At 41.8% G+C, this 22803-nt stretch overlaps 1 protein-coding gene across 3 annotated transcripts in view; it reads left to right on the top strand.

Annotated features, from left to right (window-relative positions):
• Positions 1-22803, top strand: part of ythdc1 (YTH N6-methyladenosine RNA binding protein C1) — a 97827-nt gene that overhangs the window by 57039 nt on the left and 17985 nt on the right. For all 3 annotated transcript variants that reach the window (XM_059969284.1, XM_059969283.1, XM_059969282.1), the window contains 3 exons: positions 1141-1235; positions 3073-3181; positions 5383-5500. In XM_059969284.1, coding sequence (XP_059825267.1) covers positions 1141-1235; positions 3073-3181; positions 5383-5500 — 322 coding nt within the window. The remainder of the gene's footprint in view (positions 1-1140; positions 1236-3072; positions 3182-5382; positions 5501-22803) is intronic.

Raw genomic sequence — 22803 nt, 5'->3', positions numbered from 1 at the left:
TTCTGTTTATGTTTATAAGGAAGCAAAGGTATTTAACATGTTAATTCAGGAAGTGTAAGTGTTATTTCTCTTTAACTTATTAGGTAAAATAGTTGATTAAACTAGTTCAAGCTTGATACAGGACTTTTGCATTTATATTTGCTAGGAGCAATTTGGAAACGTTACTGAATTGTATGTCATATTAATTTCTTCAGTATTCAGTGCCACCTGGGGAGTGGGATGTGCTGCAAGATGGTTTTATTTCTCTGCAGTTAATACTGGCTTCTGCACTGAAGAATGCTTTTGATTGCATTGCTAGTAGGAAAAGTTTTTTTTTTAATCTGTTCTCTGGGATAATTCTAAAAGGGCATTGTATTAAATGTTCAATTTGACCTGATCAAACACATTTCTTGATTTCACTAAATAACTGTAGTTCTGTACAACCACTACACTTCCTCAGCCTGAAATGTCAAAGGTTTTTTTCCTCTCCATAGATGCCCCCGACCTGCTGAGTTCCTCTAGCATTGTGTATTACATTGCGGTTTTGCACATCTTCAGCAAAATCAAGAGTCAGACAGCTATGTTTTTTGTCAATATTAAGCACACATATTCGTCATGTAGGATGTGTTCAGTGTTCCTCTGCCTTTTGTTTCCTAATGTAGCAATGAGAAGCTTCACTTTCTAATTGGGTGGTCAATGTCATTGGAAGACACCACAGGGAACGAGTTTGCCTCATTGAGCCTCTGTATATTTGAAAGAGTGGTATGTTTATTTTGTATGTGTATGCACGCATTTGCGTGTAGATGGGCAGCATGGCTCGAAGAGCTGAAGGGTTTATTACATGCTGTATCCATTAAGTGTGTATGTCATTGGTGAGCTAACAGGCATACTTTCAGTTTGCTTTTATGTACTGGAATTTCAATGGGATTATCCAATTTTTCCTTTGGACTTTTAGGCAATATTTGTCAGCTAACAGTTATGACTCAAGCTTAGAGATAGAGACTTGCTCGATTAGTTGCCCTGAACTTTTACTACTATTTGTTACCTGAATGTTTGTGTACTTGGTACAAAGCTGCTGAAATGATAAACCAAAAAAATGCATTGTGGATAGTTTATTTGTATTATTTGCAGTTTTCAACTAATTTTACATTTGTTTTTCAGATCAAACTAGTAAACTGAAGTATGTTCTTCGAGATGCACGATTTTTCCTCATAAAAAGCAATAACCATGAGAATGTATCTCTGGCAAAGGCTAAGGTATAGAACTAGTTTTATGAAAGTACCTTAACTATACATTGCTTGGTACATGTTGCTGTTTCCATTTTATTAACTTAATACTACTTTGTAGGCAATGTCTACTTTCCTACCCCATCAATCCTCTTAGTCCCCACTTCGAAATAAACAGTCAAATTTATGAGACTGTTACCATGCACAAAGCCAGGCTGACTACCCTAATTAGTCCATTTTTTCCCCAAATACTGGTAGATCCTGTCCTGCAGAATCCCCTCTGCTATCTTTCCCACTGCTCAGGTTAGGTTCTTTGGTCCCTTGCTTGTTTTAGTGCCTTTATTTTAAAAAGGGCTACAACATTAAACACCCTTCGGTCTTCTATTATCTCACTTGTGACTATCTGTCAGGGACCCTTCAATTTCTTTACTAGCTTCCTTCAATGTCTTAAAATACACTTGATTAGACCTTATGGAATTGATTTATCCACTTTACCATTCTTGAAGATCATCAGAGCTGCCTCATTAGTATTGTTGATATGTTCTAAGAATCATAATTCATTTCCCTAAATTCCTTCGCATCCATGTCCTCTACAGTAAATACGGATGGAATGCATTCATTTATGACCTTGCCCATCTCCTGTGGTTCCACACATGGATGACAGCAACGATTTTTTTTGGAAACTATTCTCTGCCTAGTTACCCTTTCTTTTTGATTTACTTGTAATTTTGAACATAAAACATTACAGCACAGTACAGGTCCTTTGACCCACAGTGTTATGCTGATCTTTTAAGCCTTCCGTCCTATGTAGCTTTCTATTTTTCCTTCAAAGCCTGTCTAAGATTTTCTTAAATATCTGTAATCTGTATGCTCTACCACCATCCTGGGAGTGCATTGTGATATCTCTCCTAAACTTTCCTCTACTCATCTTAAAAATGTGTTCTCTGGTTTTAACCATTGCCACACTAAGTCCCTTCCTACACTGTGCATTCTCTCTTCACCTCCTGTCCATTGGGCAAAAGGGGCAAATTGTTGAGAACAAGTCCTACCAGGCCTAGTGGTGGTTTCTATTGTGACTTTTGACCTTGCAATCTACCTTGTCATGGCCCTTGCTCTTTGACTACTTGCATTATACTTTCTCTGTAGCTCAGGGGTTCCCAACCTTTTTTATACCATGGACCACTACCATTAACCAAGGGGTCCACAAACACCAGAATGAAAAACTCTGCAGTAGCTAATTATAATCCTATATCCTGCATTTTGTTAATGGTTTTCCCTTTGTATTACCTTAATGTACTTCTGCTTAGAAATGATCTTTATGGACAGCAGCATGCAAAACAGATTTGTTCATTGTATCTGAAACTGTGATAATAACAAAATTACCACCTCTCTCAATCTTTTGCTCTCACCCTTTTGTATGCTTCTAGTGTGTCTAGCTGCCACTCCAGCCAATCTCACAGGCGATGCAGCTGGATATGTTTTCTATAGATGTAGTCATTGTGGACTCTATACTATTACGTGATCTTATAGACCTGGTTATAAGAGGATTATACTGACTAGACTTTAGTGGACCTTTAATAAACTAGCAGACTTGGGGATGAAGAAGAAACAAAATCTCACCTTGCCCTTGTTGCTGATGGGATGTACAGTAGAAAAGATGCACCTGAAACTGAGAGAAGTTCTCTAATGCTTCTGTGGCAGGGGAGTGGGATCAATAGTCCACAATTTGAGCACCAGTAGCACTTCAGCATCTCCAAGAAATCCTTCACCAAATAGCCACTGATGCCTTTTTATTCACTACAACATGGGGCTTGCTTGTTCTGGGGTGGTTGTTAGTGAAGTAACCTTTTCCTTGTTTTACTTTTAGGGTGTGTGGTCAACATTGCCAGTAAATGAGAAGAAGCTGAACACTGCATTCCGAGATGCTCGGAGTGTTATACTGATATTCTCTGTTCGAGAGAGTGGAAAATTCCAGGGTGAGAAGATAGTTTGAGGAAATAGAGTAATGTTGCTTTTGTTGTACATAGACCATCCCCGTATTTCAGACAATTGGGTATGGAAACTTGTCTCTACAGAATTATTCACAAATCACTACCAAAAAGCCCTTGCTCTTACAGAATTTATATGGGATGAGGAAAACGAATAGAAGTCTTTTTTTTTGGGAATGCACCAGCCCCGCACCTCTGTGTATGGATCCCTGTAATTTAAGTTTTGTGGAAAAGGAATTTGGGTAATGATGTAAAGTTATGCTGTTCAGTATGGCTGTATTTATAGGTTTTCATGTATGGTTGAATGACAAACATGAATTTATGCATATGGAGGTGTTCAAATGTCCCTGTTAAATACACTTCCTTCATTTCCTACATGGGACCAAAATGAGATTGTGGTTCATTTCCTGGACAGTAAAAGTTGTAAATATTTAAGGTGGTATCTTTTTTAATTTTTATTGACCCGGACACGGTGCAACGCTGCGGACTCGTGACACGGCCAGTAAACCAGAGAGTCACCATGGCTTCTGGGTCGCATTCCACAGACATCTGGGTGGGTTGTGTAGCGACATTGGTGGTGCAGGGCACAGAATATCGGAACTTTGCGCTACTGGTCATGCCTCAACTGTGCGAGCCTGTGCTATTGGGGCTGGACTTCCAGAGCCACCTCGAAAGTGTGATTATGGCATATGACGGGCCCCTCCCACCACTCACTGTCAGGAATCCTCAGTTTTGTGGGACTTCATCATATACCCCGCTACTGACCACACACACACACACACACACACACACCGACCCACACATCCCACCCAGCACCATGCCGACAGCTGCGCTACTGACACCACTTGCAGCCTCTCCACCCTCAAGATCCCTCCCCCACCGCTGTTCGCCAACCTGATCCCCGATTACTTTTAACCTATAATTGAATATTAACTATTTGATATTTGCAGTATTCGGACAGTTTTGCTAAAGCTCAATGAATAAAACTGAAGTTACTGTTCTGACTTAACACTCAGTGTTTAATTCATCAAAAAGTCTGAAAATATAACCATATAACAATCACAGCATGGAAACAGGCCATCTCGGCCCTCCTAGTCCGTGCTGAACTCTTAATCTCACCTAGTCCCACCTACCCGCACTCAGCCCATAACCCTCCACCCCTTTCCTGTCCCTATACCTATCCAATTTTACCTTAAATGACACAACTGAACTGGCCTCTACTACTTCTACAGGAAGTTCATTCCACACAGCTATCACTCTCTGAGTAAAGAAATACCCCCTCGTGTTTCCCTTAAACTTTTGCCCCCTAACTCTCAAATCATGTCCTCTCGTTTGAATCTCCCCTACTCTCAATGGAAACAGCCTATTCACGTCAACCCTATCTATCCCTCTCAAAGTTTTAAATACCTCGTTCAAATTCCCCCCTCAACCTTCTACGCTCCAATGAATAGAGACCTAACTTGTTCAACCTTTCTCTGTAACTTAAGTGCTGAAACCCAGGTAACATCCTAGTAAATCGTCTCTGCACTCTCTCTGATTTATTGATATCTTTCCTATAATTCGGTGACCAGAACTGTACACAATATTCCAAATTTGACCTTACCAATGTCTTGTACAATTTCAACATTACATCCCAACTTCTGTACTCAATGCTCTGATTTATAAAGGCCAGCGTTCCAAAAGCCTTCTTCACCATCCTATCTACATGAGACTCCACCTTCAGGGAACTATGCACTGTTATTCCTAGATCTCTCTGTTCCACTGCATTCCTCAATGCCCTACCATTTACCCTGTATGTTCTATTTGGATTATTCCTGCCAAAATGTAGAACCTCACACTTCTCAGCATTAAACTCCATCTGCCAACGTTCAGCCCATTCTTCTAACCGGCATAAACCTCCCTGCAAGCTTTGAAAACCCACCTCATTATCCACGACACCTCCTACCTTAGTATCATCGACATATTTACTAATCCAATTTACCACCTCATCATCCAGATCATTTATGTATATTACAAACAACATTGGGCCCAAAACAGATCCCTAAGGCACCCCACTAGTCACCGTCCTCCATTCCGATAAACAATAAAATAAAATAGAAAATTAAATATATGAATATGCACATGAATGAAATATATATTTGAAGAGCATCTGTTAATTGTGTGTACTTTTTAATAAAATTTACTTGCAGGATTTGCTAGACTTTCATCGGAATCTCACCATGGAGGCTCTCCAATACACTGGGTGCTGCCAGCTGGGATGAATGCAAAAATGTTGGGTGGTGTCTTTAAAATTGACTGGATTTGCAGGTACAATGTGTGTTTGGAGGCAAAATGAAAACTTTAAAACACTAGACACTTTTAAGTGCACTTTGAAATGGAATGACCAACTATGGCAGAAAAACTGCTGGAGGAACTCAGCTGGTTAAGCAAACATTTATAGAGGCAAAGAGGTGATTGAAGTTCCTTGCATTGAAATTTCCAATTTTGGGTAATCCACATCTCCCCATGCCCTTGTCCCACTCCTGGTGCACCTTGATTCTTTCTCCCTTTGTTTATATTTTATAAGATGTTGAACAGTATAGGCCCTTCAGCCCATGAAGTTGTGCCAACTTTTTAATCTACTCCATGGTCAGTCTAACCCTACCCTCCCCAGAGCCCTTCATTTTTCTTTCATTCATGTGCGTATCTAAGAGCTTTAAATGTCTTAACCACAGCCCCTGGCAATACTTGCCACTTAACCCTCACTGTAAAAATAAAAATCCTACCTCTGACATCTCCCCTAAACTCTCCTCTACTCACCATTGCCAGCCTAGAAGAAAGGTGCTGGCTTTCCACCTATCTATGCTTATCGTTTACACGTCTTTGAAGTCGTCTCTCATCTTGTTTCACTCCAAAGTGAAAAGTCCGAGCTCACTCAGCCTACCCTCATAAGGCATTATCTAATCAGGCAGTGTCCTTCCAAATCTCCTTTGCACCCTCTCTAAAGCTTCCACATCCTCCTTTTATTTACCCAACTGTAACTGAACACAATACTCTAAATGTAGACTAATCAGTTTTACAGAGTTTCACCATTGCCTCACAGCTCTTGAACTCCAATTCTTTTCTTAATTCTGACTCTAATCCTAATGAAGGCCAGCACAGCATATGCCTTCTTAACCACCCTATCAACTGGCATGGTAACTTTATTCACTTAATATAACATCTGTGGACCCTAAGATCCTGATTGTTCCGTCACACTGCTAAGAATCCAGCTATTAAGTTTGTACTCTTCTTTCAAGTTAGACCTTCCAAAGTCCATCTGCTACTTTTCAACACAGTGCTGCATATTGTGACTTTGGTCCACTGTTTCATTCCTCCATTGTCTGGATTTGTGGCACTTCACTACCTGGGTCCAAATGCCCAATCATACCCCATCTATCACCTGTCTTACCTCTATATTGGGTATCCACTCCTTATGCAGAGTCTCAGTCCTGAACATCAACTATCCTTTTGCCTCCGCGGATGCTGTTTGACCTGTTGAGTTTCTCCAGCTGTTCTTTGTTCTAAAGTTTCCAGCATCCGTAGTTTCTTGTCTGCTTCATGTACTGGTGAGTTTCTGTCTAATTGACTTGCTACAATCCCGTTTGATCCAAATAAGATTACTGTTGGGAATGAAGGGAAATCTAAGTATTACTATTTATTGAACCATGCTAAAACCATTTGTGTACAAAAGGGATAGCTTCCTTGAAGATGTTCTGTTAATTGAAGTTTGTAGTTGTAATGTTACATGGTTGTAGTGGCTCTCAGTTGTGTGATTTTATTGCAAAATATAGCTTTAAGTCAAAAATGTGCATCCAAAGAATCAGTGACGTTGTGAAAATTGGAGCATTGAATGTAAGTGGAGAAATGGACATACAGTAGATATTGTCCTTGTAGCCCCTTAGAACTGCACCAGTCTGATTTCCACATTACAGTATGATTCTCTAATAATCTTGAATCTCTTGAATCAACAATTGTCGATTGTTGTATATTTGGTATATTTGTCAAAATTTGAGTGTGTTTTGTGACATACCAATTTTCAGACTCCTAATGAAATATATCCACTGAGGACTGGTGTGTGTTACCCTGACTTCTCTTTCCTGAAGTCCACAATTTGCTGTGACACCACTCAACCAGCTGCCCCTGTACATTTCCTTGTCACCATCTGAAATTCTGCCAACGATAGTGTATCCTGGGCAGATTTACAGGTTACATTTGAGCTATGCCTAGCCCCACAATCATGGACGTAGTGAGAGTAGTGCAGTTGGCTAAGCACCCATCCTTAAGGTGCACCAGTATTGATTGTCAGTGAAGAGGAATTATTTTCAAACCACACAGACCGTGGTCTCCCAGTGATGAAGTCAAGAATCCAGTTGCAAAGGGCCAGATTTTGGGGCTTGTTTGGAGCACATTCTCTCTACTCTCTCAAGTGGAAGGTCCCTTTAAACTTACCCATCTCATTTTAAACCTCAAATTTTAGACTTCCCAACTCCAAGATCATTCACATTATCTATGCCCCTTATCGTTTTATTTACTTCTACAAGCTCACTCCTTGGTCTCCTACACTCCACAGAAAAGAGTTTAAACCTATCCATTCTTTACTTGTAACGTGAGCAGGTAACATGCTTATTAATCTTCTCAGCATTGTTTTGAGCTTAATGATATCCTTTATATAATTTGGGCAACCAAATGCAATTTCACCAACATCTTGTTCTGATTGCTGACAATCAACACTGGTGCACCTCAGGGGTGTGTACTTAGCCCACTGCTCTACATTCTCTATACCCATGACTGTGTTGCTAGGCATAGCTCAAGTATCATCTATAAATTTGCTGATGATTCAATCATTGTTGGTAGAATCTCAGGTGGAGATGAGAGGCCGTACGGGAGTGGTGTTGCAGCAACAACCTTGCACTCGATGTCAATAAGACAAAAGAGCTGATTGTGGATTTCAAGAAGGGTAAGACAAAGTGGAGAGAGTGAGCAGTTTCAAGTTCCTGGGTGTCAAGATCTTGGATGACCTAACCTGGTCCCAACATATCGATGCAGTTATAAAGAAGGCAAGGCAGTGCCTACTTCGTTAGGAGTTTGAATTGATTTGGTATGTCAACAAATACACTCAAAAACTTCTATAGATGTATTGTGGAGAGCATTCTGACAGACTGCATTGCTGTCTGGTTTGGGGAGGTGGATGGCGGGGATGGTACTGCACAGGACCAAAAGAAGCTGCAGGAAGTTGTAAGTTTAGTCGGCTTCATCTTGGGTACTGGCCTACAAAATACCCTGGACATCTTCAAGGAGCGGTGTCTCAGAAAGATAGCGTCCATTATTAAGGACTCCCAGCACCCAAGGCATACCCTTTTCTCACTGTTACCATCAGTTAGGAGGTACAGAAGTCTGAAGGCACACACTAAACGATTCAGGAACAGCTTCTTCCCCTCTGCCATCCAATTCCTAAATGGACATTGAACCCAGGAACGCTACCTCACTTTTTTAATATGTATTCTGTTTCTTGCATAATTTTTAATCTAGTCAATATATGTATACTGTAATTGATTTACTTATTATTGTATTTTTTCTTCTGTGTTATGTATTGCATTGAACTGCGGCTGCTAAATTAAGCAATTTCACAACACATGCCGATGATAATAAACCTGATTCTGATTGCACTCAGTGCCCTGACAGGAGAAGCCAAGCAAATGCCATCTTTAGCACTATTTATGTTGGTAAAATACTAGCTTAAGTAGGAAGCCAGTACAGTTTATGTCAGCAAGTAGGACTAGCTCAAGTAGGAAACTTGAGCAGCATGGATGAGTGGGCTAAAAGGCCTATTTCAATGGTATAGAACTATAAATTTAAGATTATACTCTTTTAAGGTCCAGAAGAAATAGTGTGTTTAATAGTGGTAGAGCACTTCAGCACAGAAGCAGACCATTTGGCTCATCTACTCTAGGATGACCTGATCTTCTCTCTAGACCAAGGGTTCCCAACCTGGTCCCCTGACCCCTTGGCTAACGGTGAGGCTTCTTGTCATAAAAAGACATTTGGAAACCCCTGGTCTAGATCCACCTACCTGATTCCAAACTGTATCTCTCCAAACCAATTGCATCCATGTACCTATCCAAACTTCTAAGTATACAGCTCAGCCCAATCTACCATTTCTGCTGGCAGCTTATTCCATGCTCTCATCATCCTCTGCATGGAGAAGTGAATAGTGAAGAATAAAATCCTTAAATTCTGAACTAGAGATTGTAAATGGAGTAAGAATGCAATGTGTATCTGAATGGACAAATGCACCAAATGTTCTTAGTTCACAAATTTCTGATGTTCTGTTACTTGTTTTCAGGTTTATTAAAATAACTGTCCAATTTAAAACTCTCAAAACAGTCCCCACAGCTTATTCCCCATCTTCTCAATTATTAACAGTAACAGTGTACGATTTACGAAAACCGAGCACTTGAGAGATGTACTGGGAGGTGTAGACTAAGTTTTTTTTTACCCCCTTTATAAATACTTGACACCCAAGGGAGAGATCAGACAGATGGGAGACTAGCTAACACCATTAGGGTCCATAGAATCCAGGGCATGTTGATAACTAGATCCAGAATTGGCTCAAAAGTAGAAGACAGTGGGTGATGGCAGAGTGTTGATTGGATGTCTATGACTAGTGGTGTCCAACAGGGATTGGTACTGGGACCCTTGCTCTTCATAATATAAATAAATGACTTGAATCAGTAAATAGATGACAAAGATTGGTGGAGTTGTGGTGGAAAGTACTTTTTGGCTGCAGAGAGGCATTGATGTGTTGGTAAAATAGACTTAAAAATAACAAATGGCGGGTATAATAATAATAAGAAATTGCTCTATCGTTGTCTAGGGGATAATATATTGTCCAATGGAAATATACAGTTCACTGCAGTTCCACAAGCTGCCGTCTTTTGGTTGTCGCTGTGTTGCACCTTGTTGGAGAGAGAGAGAAATAGGAATAGAATGGGAACAGTTACCGCTACGGGTTTTCCAACCTTTATGATTTTGATCCGTCAGGAGTCTCGTTGTCGTGGCCTTTCATTTGTGGCCTCTCCTTTAGCTAAAGCTGTTCTTCTGTGGTGAGCCCGCCAACCCAGGCACACAAGCCCCCACCGGCTGTCACTATTAAACGCTGTCACAGGATTTCTAGCGTTTCTCCTGGTGTGTCTAAAGGGGTTGTTCCCCAGACCCTCTTCTATCCTTACTCACGGGGTCTCAGATGTCAATCAGGTTGGGATGATGCAATCCCTCAACCAGCCCACTCTGGTTGTCCCCTGAGGGGTTTCAATGAATAGTACAGTACTCAATACACAATTCCATCTCCAAGAGACAATAGCCGTTATCAGTGGTTTCGTTTCGCTGAGGCCAGGACACATTCCAAACCTTGTGTATTCTGGATGTCTCTCTCTCATTTCCTGGGTCCCAGACCCGAATTGATAGCGATCTTGCGATTCTCAAAAAGGAGGGGGCGACTTTGTACCCTTCGGCCCCTCAGAGTTGCGTCACATTCGTAACAATTTAAAAAGGAATAAATAAATTAATTTTAATATATATTTCATCTTATCTGGACCACAGAGGAATTTGTAGTGGGAGGGGAAAGATCCAGTTGTTGTGGTCCATATGGGTATCAGCAACGTAGATATAAGAAGGAAGGAGATTCTGCTGAGAAAATTTGAGCAGCTAGGGCCTAAATTAAAAAGCAGAACCAAAAAGGTGGTAACCTCTGGATTACTACCTGAGCTACGTGCAAATAGGCACAGGGTCAAGAAGATTAGAGAGTTAAATCTGTGGCTGAAGGATTGACGTGGGAAAAGTAAGTTTGAATTCATGGGAAACTGGCAACAGTTGGGGAAGGAGGAAGCTGTTCCATTGGGAGGGGCTTCACCTGAACTGTGATAGGACTTAGATTCTAGTGAATCGCATAGCTGTGGATTGGGCTTCAATCTAAATGGTGGGGGTGGGTTCAACAGATAGAAGAAGTATGGATAAGGTAAAAGAAAAAGTGTGGATAAAGGAAAAACAAAACAAAAAAGAGACAAATAAGGGTGGAGTGCAGAAACGTCAATATAAGAAATAGGAGCAGGAGTAGGCCATCTGGCCCGTCCATCCTGCTCCGCCATTCAATAAATTGCATGAGGAATAAACGTGTGAGGAATCTGGAGCAGCAACTGGATGACCTTCAACTCATAAGGGAGAATGAGGCAGTCACAGATGAGAGCTACAGGGAAGTAGTCACACCTAGGCTGCAGGAAGCAGGTCATTGGGTGACAGTCCGAGGGGGGGAAAGCAAAGGGGAGTAGAGAGGTAGTGCAGAGCACCCCTGTAGCCATTCCCCTGAATAATAAGTTTACCGTCCTGGATGCTGTTGGTGAGGATGACCGACCAGGTGTGAGCCACGGTGGCATGTCCTCTGGCACTGAGTCTGACCCTGTGGTGCAGAAGGATGGGACGGAGAAGAGGAGAGCTGTCGTCATTGGAGACTCTACAGTCAGGGGAGCAGATAGGAGATTTTGTGGACGTGAGAAGGAATCCCGCATGGTTTGTTGCCTCCCAGGTGCCAGGGTCCGGGATGTCTCTGACCGGGTGCATGACATCCTGGTATGAGAGGGAAAGCAACCAGAAGTCGTGATACATGATGGGACTGTTATGTACCCCGTAACTGGGTGTCTTACCAGCAAAGATAGAAGTATCCATTGGAGTCTGGTACTATTTTCAAAACAGTGTTTATTAGTAAAAATATACAAATCAATGTCAACAATGCAAATATACAGATAATACACATTAGCAATACTAAACCTAAAAGTGTGGGTATAATAATAATCAATCTCTATCGTCGTCTAGGGGATCAGGAATTATCATGGGAAAGTATAAAGTTCAGTTCATGTAGGCTGAGGTAGTTGTTGGTTCTTTTGTTGTAACCGTTGGAGGGAGAGAGAGAGAGAGCGCGAGCGAACAGTGACAGCTACAGTCATGCAAACCTTCCTTTCTGTTTCTTGATCCGTCGATGTGTTGTGGCCATTCAGGTATGACCCTTCTGACCTTTAGCTAGACCGTTCTTCTATGGTGGAATCGTCACCCAAGCAAGGGTGGACACACACACACAAGCCCCCACTGGCCTCGCTATAAACAGTTAAAATCGACCGATCCTTCCTTCGGTCTCCGATGCCCCACACTTTTCTCGTGGGTTCCAATCCTTAAACAGTGCTCACTAGTGTGTCTCTTGGTGCGTCTGAGGGGTGTCTCCCCAGACCTCACTTTTATCCCTACTCATGGGGTCTCAGGTGTCAATCAGTTTTGAATGGCTTAGCCCATCAAACCAGCCCTCTCCGGTGCCGTGAGTCTTACAGGAATCATAATATGGTCTCTCTCCCCCGGGGTTATCTCTCCCTTGTCTGAAGCAAATGTTCCAGTCCCAGTATGTTTTGTTCCATCTCTTTCTCTCTCATTAACAGCCTGGCAACAGTAACGGTTTGTAATTCTCCCAGGGGAGGGGGACATGGGCAACCTTGCACCTTTCTGCCCATCAGAGCTGTTCATCCCTCGTAACAGGACCAACGACATAGGCAGGAAGAGGGATGAGGTCCTGAAGTGTGAGTTTCGGGAACTAGGTAGAAGGCTGAAGAACAGGACCTCAAGGGTGGCGTTCTTAGGTTTGCTGCCAGTACTTACATGATAGTGATGGTAAGAATTGGAGCAGATGACAGTTCAATGCGTGGCTGAGGAGTTGGTGCAGGGGGCAGGGTTTTAGATTTTTGGACCATTGGGATCTCTTCTGGGGAAGGTGGGACCTGTACAGATTGGATGGGTTGCACCTGAACTCGAGGAGGAGCAATATCCTTGCTGGTAGGTTTGCTAGCATAGTTCAGGAGGATTTAAACTAATTTGCAAGGGGGATGGGACCCAGAGCGATAGAGCAGTGAAAGAAGTGCATGGAGTAAAGCCAGATCTAACATATAGAGAGGCTTTGAGGAAAGAGCAGCAGAATAAAGAGTATAAAGTTAGTGAGGTAGAAGGGCTAAAGTGTGTGTACTTCAATGCAAGAAGCATCAGGAACAAAGGTGATGAACTGAGAGCTTGGATACATACGTGGAATTATGATGTAGTGGCCATTATGGAGACTTGGCTGGCACCAGGGCAGGAATGGATTCTCAATATTCCTGGACTTCATTGTTTTAAAAGGGATAGGGAGGGGGGCAAAAGGGGAGGTGGGGTGGCATTACTGGTCAGGGATACTATTGCAGCTACAGAAAGGGTGGGTAATGTAGCAGGATCCTCTTTTGAGTCAGTATGGGTGGAAGTCAGGACCAGGGAGGAAGCAGTTACTCTACTGGGGGTATTCTGTAGCCCCCCTGGTAGCAGCAGAGATACCGAGGATCAGAATGGGAAGCAGATTTTGGAAAGGTGCAAAAATAACAGGGTTGTTATCATGGGTGACTTTAACTTCCCTAATATCAATTGGCACTTGATTAGTTCCAAGGGTTTAGATGGGGCAGAATTTGTTAAGTGTGTCCAGGATGGATTGACAGGCCGACTGGGGAATGCCATACTAGATCTATTATTAGGTAACGAACGGGGTCAGGTCACAGATCGGTCAGTGGGTGAGCATCTGGGGGACAGTGATCACCACTCCGTGACCTTTAGCATTATCATGGAAAAGGATAGAATCAGAGAGGACAGGAAAATTTTTTAATTGGGGAAGGGTGAATTATGAGGCTATAAGGCAAGAACTTGCAGGTGTAAATTGGGATGATGTTTTTGCAGGAAAATGTACTATGGACATGTGGTCGAAGTTTAGAGATATCTTGCAGGATGTTAGGGATAAATTTGTCACAGTGAGGAAAATAAAGAATGGAAGAGTGAAGGAACCATGGGTGACAAGTGAAGGGGAAAATCTAGTCAGGTGGAAGAAGGCAGCATACATAAGGTTTAGGAAGCAAGGATCAGATGGGTCTATTTAGGGTAGCAAGAAAGGAGCTTACGAAGGGACTGAGAAGAGCAAGAAGGGGTCATGAGAAGGCCTTGGCGAGTAGGGTGAAGGAAAACCCCAAGACATTCTTCAATTATGTGAAGAACAAAAGGATGACAGGAGTAAGAGTAGGACTGATTAGGGTTAAAAGTGGGAAGATGTGCCTGGAGGCTGTGGAAGTGAGTGAGGTTCTCAATGAATACTTCTCTTCGGTATTCACCACTGAGAGGGAACTTGATGACGGTGAGGACAATATGAGTGAGGTTGATGTTCTGGAGCATGTTGACATTAAGGGAGAGGAGGTATTGGAGTTGTTAAAATACATTAGGACGGATAAGTCTCCGGGGCCTGACGGAATATTCCCTAGGCTGCTCACGAGGTGAGGGAAGAGATTGCTGAGCCTCTGGCTAGGATCTTTATGTCCTCGTTGTCCACAGGAATGGTACCAGAGGATTGGAGGGAGGTGAATGTTGTCCCCTTGTTCAAAAAAGGTAGTAGGGATAGTCCAGGTAATTATAGATCAGTGAACCTTACGTCTGTGGTGGGAAAGCTGCTGGAAAAGATTCTTAGAGATAGGATCTGTGGGCATTCAGAGAATCGTGGTCTGATCAGGGACAGTCAGCAAGGCTTTGTGAAGGGCAGATCATGCCTAACAAGCCTGATAGAGTTCTTTGAGGAGGTGACCAGCCATATAGATGAGGGTAGTGCAGTGGATGTGATCTACATGAATTTTAGTAAGGCATTTGTCAAGGTTCCACATGGTAGGCTTATTCAGAAAGTCAGAAGGCATGGGATCCAGGGAAGTTTGGCCAGGTGGATTCAGAATTGGCTTGCCTGCAGAAGGCAGAGGGTCATGGTGGAGGGAGTACATTTAGATTGGAGGGTTGGAATTAGTGGTGTCCCACAAGGATCTGTTCTGGGACCTCTACTTTTCGTGATTTTTATTAACGACCTGGATGTGGGGGTAGAAGGGTGGGTTCGCAAGTTTGCAGACAACACAAAGGTTGGTGGTGTTGTAGATAGTATAGAGGATTGTCGAAGATTGCAGAGAGACATTAATAGGATGCAGAAGTGGGCTGAGCAGTGGTAGATGGGGTTCAACCTGGAGAAGTGTGAGGTGGTACACTTTGGAAGGACAAACTCCAAGCAGAGTGCTAAGTAAATGGCAGGATTCTTTGTAGTGTGGAGGAGCCGAGGGATCTGGGGGTACATGTCCACGGATCCCTGAAAGTTGCCTCACAGGTAGATAGGGTAGCTAAGAAAGCTTATGGGGTGTTAGCTTTCATATGTCAAGGGATAGAGTTTCAGAGGCAGGATGTAATGCAGCTCTATAAAACTCTAGTTAGGCCACACTTGGAGTACTGTCTCCAGTTCTGGTTGCCTCACTATAGGAAGGATGTGGAAGCATTGGAAAGGGTACAGAAGAGATTTACCAGGATACTGCCTGGTTCAGAGAGTATGGATTATGATCAGAGATTAAGGGAGCTCGGGCTTTACTCTTTGGAGAGGAGACTTGATAGAGGTGTACAAGATATTAAGAGAAATAGACAAAGTGGGCAGCCAGCGCCTCTTCCCCAGGACACCACTGCTCAGTACAAGAGGACATGGCTTTAAGGTAAGGGGAGGGAAGTTCAAGGGGGATATTAGAGGAAGGTTTTTCACTCAGAGTGGTTGATGCGTGGAATGCACTGCCTGAGTCAGTGGTGGAGGCAGACACACTAGTGAAGTTTAAGAGACTAATAGACAAGTATATGGAGGAATTTAAGGTAGGGGTGGGGTTATATGGGAGGCAGCGTTTGAGGGTCAGCACAACACTGTGGGCCAAAGGGCCTGTAATGTGCTGTACTATTCTATGTTCTATTTTTAAATTCATGGCTCATCGGGCCATGGACTTGTCTCCACTTACCTGCCTTTTTGCCCATAACCGTTAACTCTCGTACTATATTGAAAATTATTTCCAACCTTGTTTTAAATATATTTACAGTTGGCCCTCCTTATCCACGGGTTTTCATGCGCGGATTCAACCAACCACGGATTGGGAAAACCCAGGAGTTCTCTCTCCAGCACTTGTTTGAGCATGTACAGACTTTTTTTCTTGTCATTATTCCCTTAACAATGCAGTATAACAACTATTTACATTGCATTTACATTATATTAGGTATTATAAGTAATCTAGAGATGATTTAAAGTATATGGGAGGATGTGCACAGGTTACTGCGAATTGGGAATCAAAAAAGAAACTAAGTTCTCTTACTAAGTAAGTTGGAATGGGTACATCTGGTATTATTTAGCGTCAGTCAAACGTTTGTCTTAGTATGTAGTATATATTTTACCTTTCAATGCATATAAAACACTTAAATGTATGTATTTCAATAATTAAATCATAGCATTGCTTCGCAATAATTGTAGCTTTCATCAGGGCAGGGCCTTTCTCACTTAATCCGATCCGATATTGTTACGATCGTTGACTGACTGTAGCCTAATGCTTTTCCAATGACCGATGGTGTTTCACCTCTTTCGGATCGCTTTATTATTTCCACTTTATTTTCAATCGTAATTGTGATTATTTTTGTGAACAGAAACACTGCGGATTCAGAGCTCCACCGGGTCTTAAAGTGCCACCTTGCGAGATAGGTTCAATAAGGGACTTGAGCATCCACGTTTTGTTTTGGTATCCATGGGGGTTCCTGGAACCAATCCCCTGTGGTTAAGGAGGGCCGACTGTACTGAAGTACCCTCCACTGCTTCATTGGGCAGAAAATTCCATAGTCACCACTCTCTGGGAAAAGCAGTTTCTCCTCATCTCCATCCTAAATCTACTCCCCCGAATCTTGAGACTATATCCCCTAGTTATAGTCTCACCTACAAGTGGAAACAACTTTGCTGCCTCTATCTTATCAATTCCTTTCATAATTTTATGTTTCGATATGATCTCCTCTCATTCAAGTGACAAAGAGACAGATTACTACATTTTAACAGTGCCCTGAGTGCAAGGGCACTTTATCTGAACGCCCTTAGTATTTGAAACAAGGTCCGTGAACTTGTGGTACAAATCAGTATAAAGGGGTATGATTTAGTGGCTGTTTCAGAAACGTGGTTTTTAGGGTGGAGAGGATTGGGAATTTAATATCCAAAGATATTGGGTGATATGGAAGGATAGGCAGGAAAGTAAAGCAGGTGGAGTTGCACTGTTAATTATGAATAAAATCAAGGTGATAGAGATGATACAACATCTAAGGAGCAGAATGTTGAATCATTCTGGGTAGAGATTAGGAATGGTAAAGGTAAAATCACTGGTGGGAGTTGTCTATAGGCCACTGAATACTAACATTGCAGTGCATAGGCAATAAACCAAGAAATATCTGAGGCTTGTGAGAATGGAACAGTAGTTATCATGGGGGACTTTAACTTGCTCATACGTTGGGTGAATAAAGTTGTTTGAGGCAGTCTTGAGGAGGCCTTCAGGGAATGCACAAGTAATAGCTTTCTTGAACAGCATGTTAGTGAACCTACAAAAGAATGCGCTGTCTTGGATCTGGTCCTATGCAGGTAAATTAGCGATCTTGTAGTTGGGTATCCTCTTGGAAAGAGTGATCGCGGTGTGATTGAGTTCCCTGTACAAATGGAGTGTGTAGTAGTTTGATCTAAAGCCAGTGTGATATCCCCAAATAAGGGAGATTACAACAGGTTGAGGGAGGAGTTGGATAGGGTAGACTGGGAATGCAGGCTATATGGTGGGATGGTTGAACCTTGGAAGACTTCCAAAGAAATTTTGCCTGGTGCTCAACAAAAGTATATTCCAGTTAAAAGCAGGGACAGTAAGGGTGGTGGGAGCCAGCCAAGGATACCCAAGGAAATAAAGGAAGGCATCATAAAGTCGCCAAGGGTAGTGTGAAACTGGAAGATTGGGAAAGCTTTAAAAGTAACAAAGAATCACTGAGCAAGCAATAAAGAAAGGGAAGATATTTTATAAAGATAAACTAGCATAAAATATAAAAATGGATAGTAAAAGCTAAAAAGATGGCTAAAGTGAGTGTATGTTCCTTGGTGAACAAGAGTTCATATTGGGTAATCAGGATATGGCAGACTCTTTGAATAAATATTTTGTCTGTCTTCACGGTGGAGGGCTCTCTAACGCGCCAGAGGATGATATGGATGTGATGGGAGGTGAGGTGAGGACCTTGATACAACTATCACTAAGAGATAGTGCTGAGCAAATTATCCCCTGATCTTAATGGAGTGCATCCTTAGGTACTGAAAGAAATGGAAGAGGCTTTGGTGATAACCATATAACAATCACAGCATGGAAACAGGCCATCTCGGCCCTCCTAGTCCGTGCCGAACTCCTAATCTCACCTTGTCCCACCTACCCGCACTCAGCCCATAACCCTCCTCCTGTCCATATACCTATCCAATTTTACCTTAAATGACACAACTGAACTGGCCTCTACTACTTCTACAGGAAGCTCATTCCACACATAACTTGCCAAAATTCTCTGGTCTCTGGCAGGTCGGCACTGTTCATGATATGCATTAATGATCTGATAAAAGGGACCAAGTATAAGTTTACTGATGACACTAAATTGAATGGAAAAGCAAATTGTGCAGAGAATACGGAGAGACTGTAGAGAGATATAGATAGGTGAAGTGAGTGGGCAAGCGTCTCTCAAATGGAGTACGATGCTGGTAAATGCGAGGTCATCCACTTTGGAAGGAAAAGTGGAAGATCAGATTATTATTTAAATGGTAAAAGATTGCAGCATGTTGCTGTGCAGAGCGACTCAGTGGTGCTTGTGTATGAATCACAAAAGATTGGTGTGCAGGTGCAGCAGGCTGTAAGAACGTAAGTGGAATGTTATTACATAGAAATCGACAGCACATTACAAGGCCTTCGGCCCACAGTGTTGTGCCAGCCATGTAATCTATTCTAGAAATGGCTAAGAACTTCCCTACTACATATCTCTCTATTTTTCTAAGCTCCATGTACCTAACTAAGAGTCTCTTAAAAGACTTATTTGTATCTACCTCTATCACCATGGCTGGCAGTGCATTCCTAACCCTAGCTCTAATAAACTTACCTCTGACATCCTCCTCATACCTACTTCCAAGCACCTTAAAACTATGCCCCCTTGTGTTTCAGTCCTGGGGAAAAGCCTCTGGCTATCCATACAATCAATGCCTCTCATCATCTTATACACCTCTATCAGGTCATCTCTCATCGTCCGTTACTCCAAGGAGAAACGGCCAAGTTCTCTCAACCTGTTCTCATAAGGCATGCTCTCCAATCCAGACAACATCCTTAAAAATCTCCTCTGCACACTCTCTCTATAGTGTCCATGTTCTTTCTGTGGTGAGGTGACCAGAAATGAACACAGTACTCCAATTGGGGTCTAATTAAGGTCTTCTATACCTGTAACATTACCTCACAGCTCTTGAACTCACTCCCCCGTTGATGAAGGTCAATACACCAAACGTCATCTTAACAATACTGTCAACCTGCGCAGCAGCTTTGATTGTTTTCTGGACATGGAGCCCAAGATCTCTTACCATCAATGCTTTATTCTGTCAGTGAACCACTTCACGCATTTCTAGGTCGAACTCCATCTGCCACTTTTCAGCCCAATTCTACATCTTATTGATGTCCTGCTGACAACCTCTGACAGCCCTCTAGACTACCCATAACACCCCCAACTTGTGTGTCATCAGCAAATTTACTAACCTACCCTTCATCCAGGAAATTTATAAAAATCACAAAGAGGAAGGGTCCCAGAACAGATCCCTGCAGAAGACCACTGGTCACCATTCTTCATGCAGAATACAAACCTTCCACAACCACCCTTTCTGTGGGCAAGCAAATTCTGGATCCGCAAAGCTACAATTATTACTGCCTCCTTACTTTTTGAAGGAGCCTTGCATGGGGAACCTTATCAAATCCATTACTGAAATCCATATACGCTATATCTACTGCTCTACCTTCATCAATGTGATTTGTTATATTCTTTAAAGAATTCAATTGTACATAGGGCCCATATGTCCAAGGATAAATTAGCTCATTTTTACTCTCATATAAGTCCTATTTGTGATAGATGTCATTCTGAAATTGCGTCTTTAACTCACATGTTTTGGTCGTGTTCATTTTTGGAGAAATATTGGAAAGATATTTTTGATATTATATCTGCGGTTTTGAATATTGATTTACAACCTCATCCTATTACCGCAATTTTTGGTTTACCAATGTTAGATTCACAGCATTTATCTTCTTCAGCCCGTCGAATGATTGCATTTCTAACTTTGATGGCTAGAAGATCTATATTGTTGAATTGGAAAGAAATTGATCCTCCCACTGTATTTAATTGGTTCTCTCAAACTATGTTATGTTTAAATTTAGAAAAAATTAGAAGTGGTACTTTTGAGACTTCTATTAAATTTGAAAAGTTATGGAGACCATTTATTCAACATTTTCATATGATGTAATATGACCCTTTGCCAAGTACATTTGATTTCCCAGCTTTTAGCTTATGGATTTTGAGAGGACCGGAAGTGACGGCATTGATGAATACTTATTTTTGTGAGATATTATAAACAGCCCACTTTTTTTTTTCCTTCTCTCTTGTTTGTTTTTTTTTCTTTTATATTACTTATTAGCTATAGTTATTAGATTAGATTAGTTAGTTCTGCATTATATAAATTTTTTTTTGTTTTTTTTTCTTTTTTCTGTTTTTTTTATATTATACATTATGAAATATTTAGATTTACTATGTCCATACATATATCTTATGGCTTATGTCTTGGTAAACTCATTTATATTGTAACTATTATGTATGTTTTTTTTTCATATGTAATGGAATGTGTATGTTGGTAATTTCTTTATCAATATATCATCTGTATTTTGTCCATATTATTAATATTAATAAAAAGATTTAGAAAGAAAGAAAAGAAAAGAATTCAATTAGGCTCATAAGGTACAACCTGCCCGTGATAAAGCTTTGCTGACTACCCCTAATCAGATTATGTCTCTCCAAAGGCTCATAAAGGCTCTCCCTGCCTCTCAGGATCTTATCCAGCAACTTGCCCACTACTGAAGTAAGACTCACTGGTCTTTAATTTTGTTTCTTGAACCAGGGAACAACATTTGAAACCCTCCAATCCTCTGCTACTTCACCCGTCCCTAATTGATGATACAAAGATCATTGCCAGAGGCTCAGCAATCTCCTCACTCGCTTCCCACAGTAGCCTGGCGTATATCTCATATGGACACAGCAACTTGTCTAACTTAATACCTTTTAAAAAGTTCGAGCACATCCTCTTTCTTAATGTCTATATACTCTGCATTTCAGTCTGCTGTAAGTCATCCCCACAATTGCCAAGATCCCTTTCCCTGGTGAATATTGAAGGAAAGTATTCATTAAGTATCTCCACTACCTCCTCCGATTCCATGCACACATCTCCACCATCGCACCTGATTGGTCCTATTCTTAAAACGGCTCATCCTCTTGCTCTTCATATACTTGTAAAATGCCTTAGGGTTTTCCTTAATCTTGCTCGCCAAGGCCTTTTCATGGCCCCTTCTAGCTCTCCTAATTTCATTCTTCAGCTCCTTCCTGGCAACCTTGTAATTTTCTAGAGCTCTAACAGTACCTAGTTTCTTGAACCCTTTGTGAGCTTTTCTTCTTGACTAGACTTTTTACATCTATTGTACATTGTACATCTTTTACCATACTATCCTTTTCCTGCCTCAATGGAGCATACCTCTGCAGAATGCCGTGCAAATATTTCCTGAGTATTTGTCACTCTTCTGCTGGGCATTTCCCTGAGAACATAAGTTCCCAATTTCTATTCCCATGTTTCTGCCTAATAGCATCATATTCCCCCTACCTGAATTAAATGGTTTCCCAAATTATCTGCTTCTGTCCCTCTCCAGTGCTATGGTAAAGGAGATAGAGTTGTGATTACTACCTCCAAAATGCTGTCCCACCAAGAGATCTCACACCTGACCAGGCTCATTTCCCAATACTAGATCAGGTACAGCCTCGCTTCTAGTTGGCTTATTGTCATATTACGCCAGGTAACCTTCTTGAACACATCATCCAGATCCCTTGCTCCAAGGAGGTGCCAGTCAGTATTCGGAAAGTTAAAATTGCCCATCACAACAACACCATTCCAGAATCTGCCTCCCTATCTGCTCCTCGATGTCTGTTACCATTGGGCGGTCTATAAAGAAACACCCACTAGAGTCATTGCCTCCTTCATGTTTCTGATTTCCATCCACGACTTCCTCCTTTCCTGCAGCCATGATACTATCTCTGATTAGCAATGCCACGCTCCCACCTCTTTTGCTTCCCCCACTGTCCTATTTGAAACCTCTAAAGTCTGGCACATTCAGCAGCCTTTTCTGCCCAAGGTTTCCAAGTCATCAATGGCTGCAATGTCATAGTTGCATGTATTGATCCATGCTGTAAGTTTCTGCACCTTGTTTATGATGCTCTTTGCATTAAAATAGACACATTTCAACCCATCTGGCTGAGTGATTCCTCTATCATCTGCCTGTCCCTCCTCACAAGCTCCCTACAAGCTGTCTCTACTTGTGCGCCATCTGCCT

This window comes from Hypanus sabinus, chromosome 5, assembly GCF_030144855.1.
Source record: "Hypanus sabinus isolate sHypSab1 chromosome 5, sHypSab1.hap1, whole genome shotgun sequence".
NCBI lineage: Eukaryota > Metazoa > Chordata > Chondrichthyes > Myliobatiformes > Dasyatidae > Hypanus > Hypanus sabinus.
This window is presented reverse-complemented; position numbering and strand designations above follow the sequence as displayed.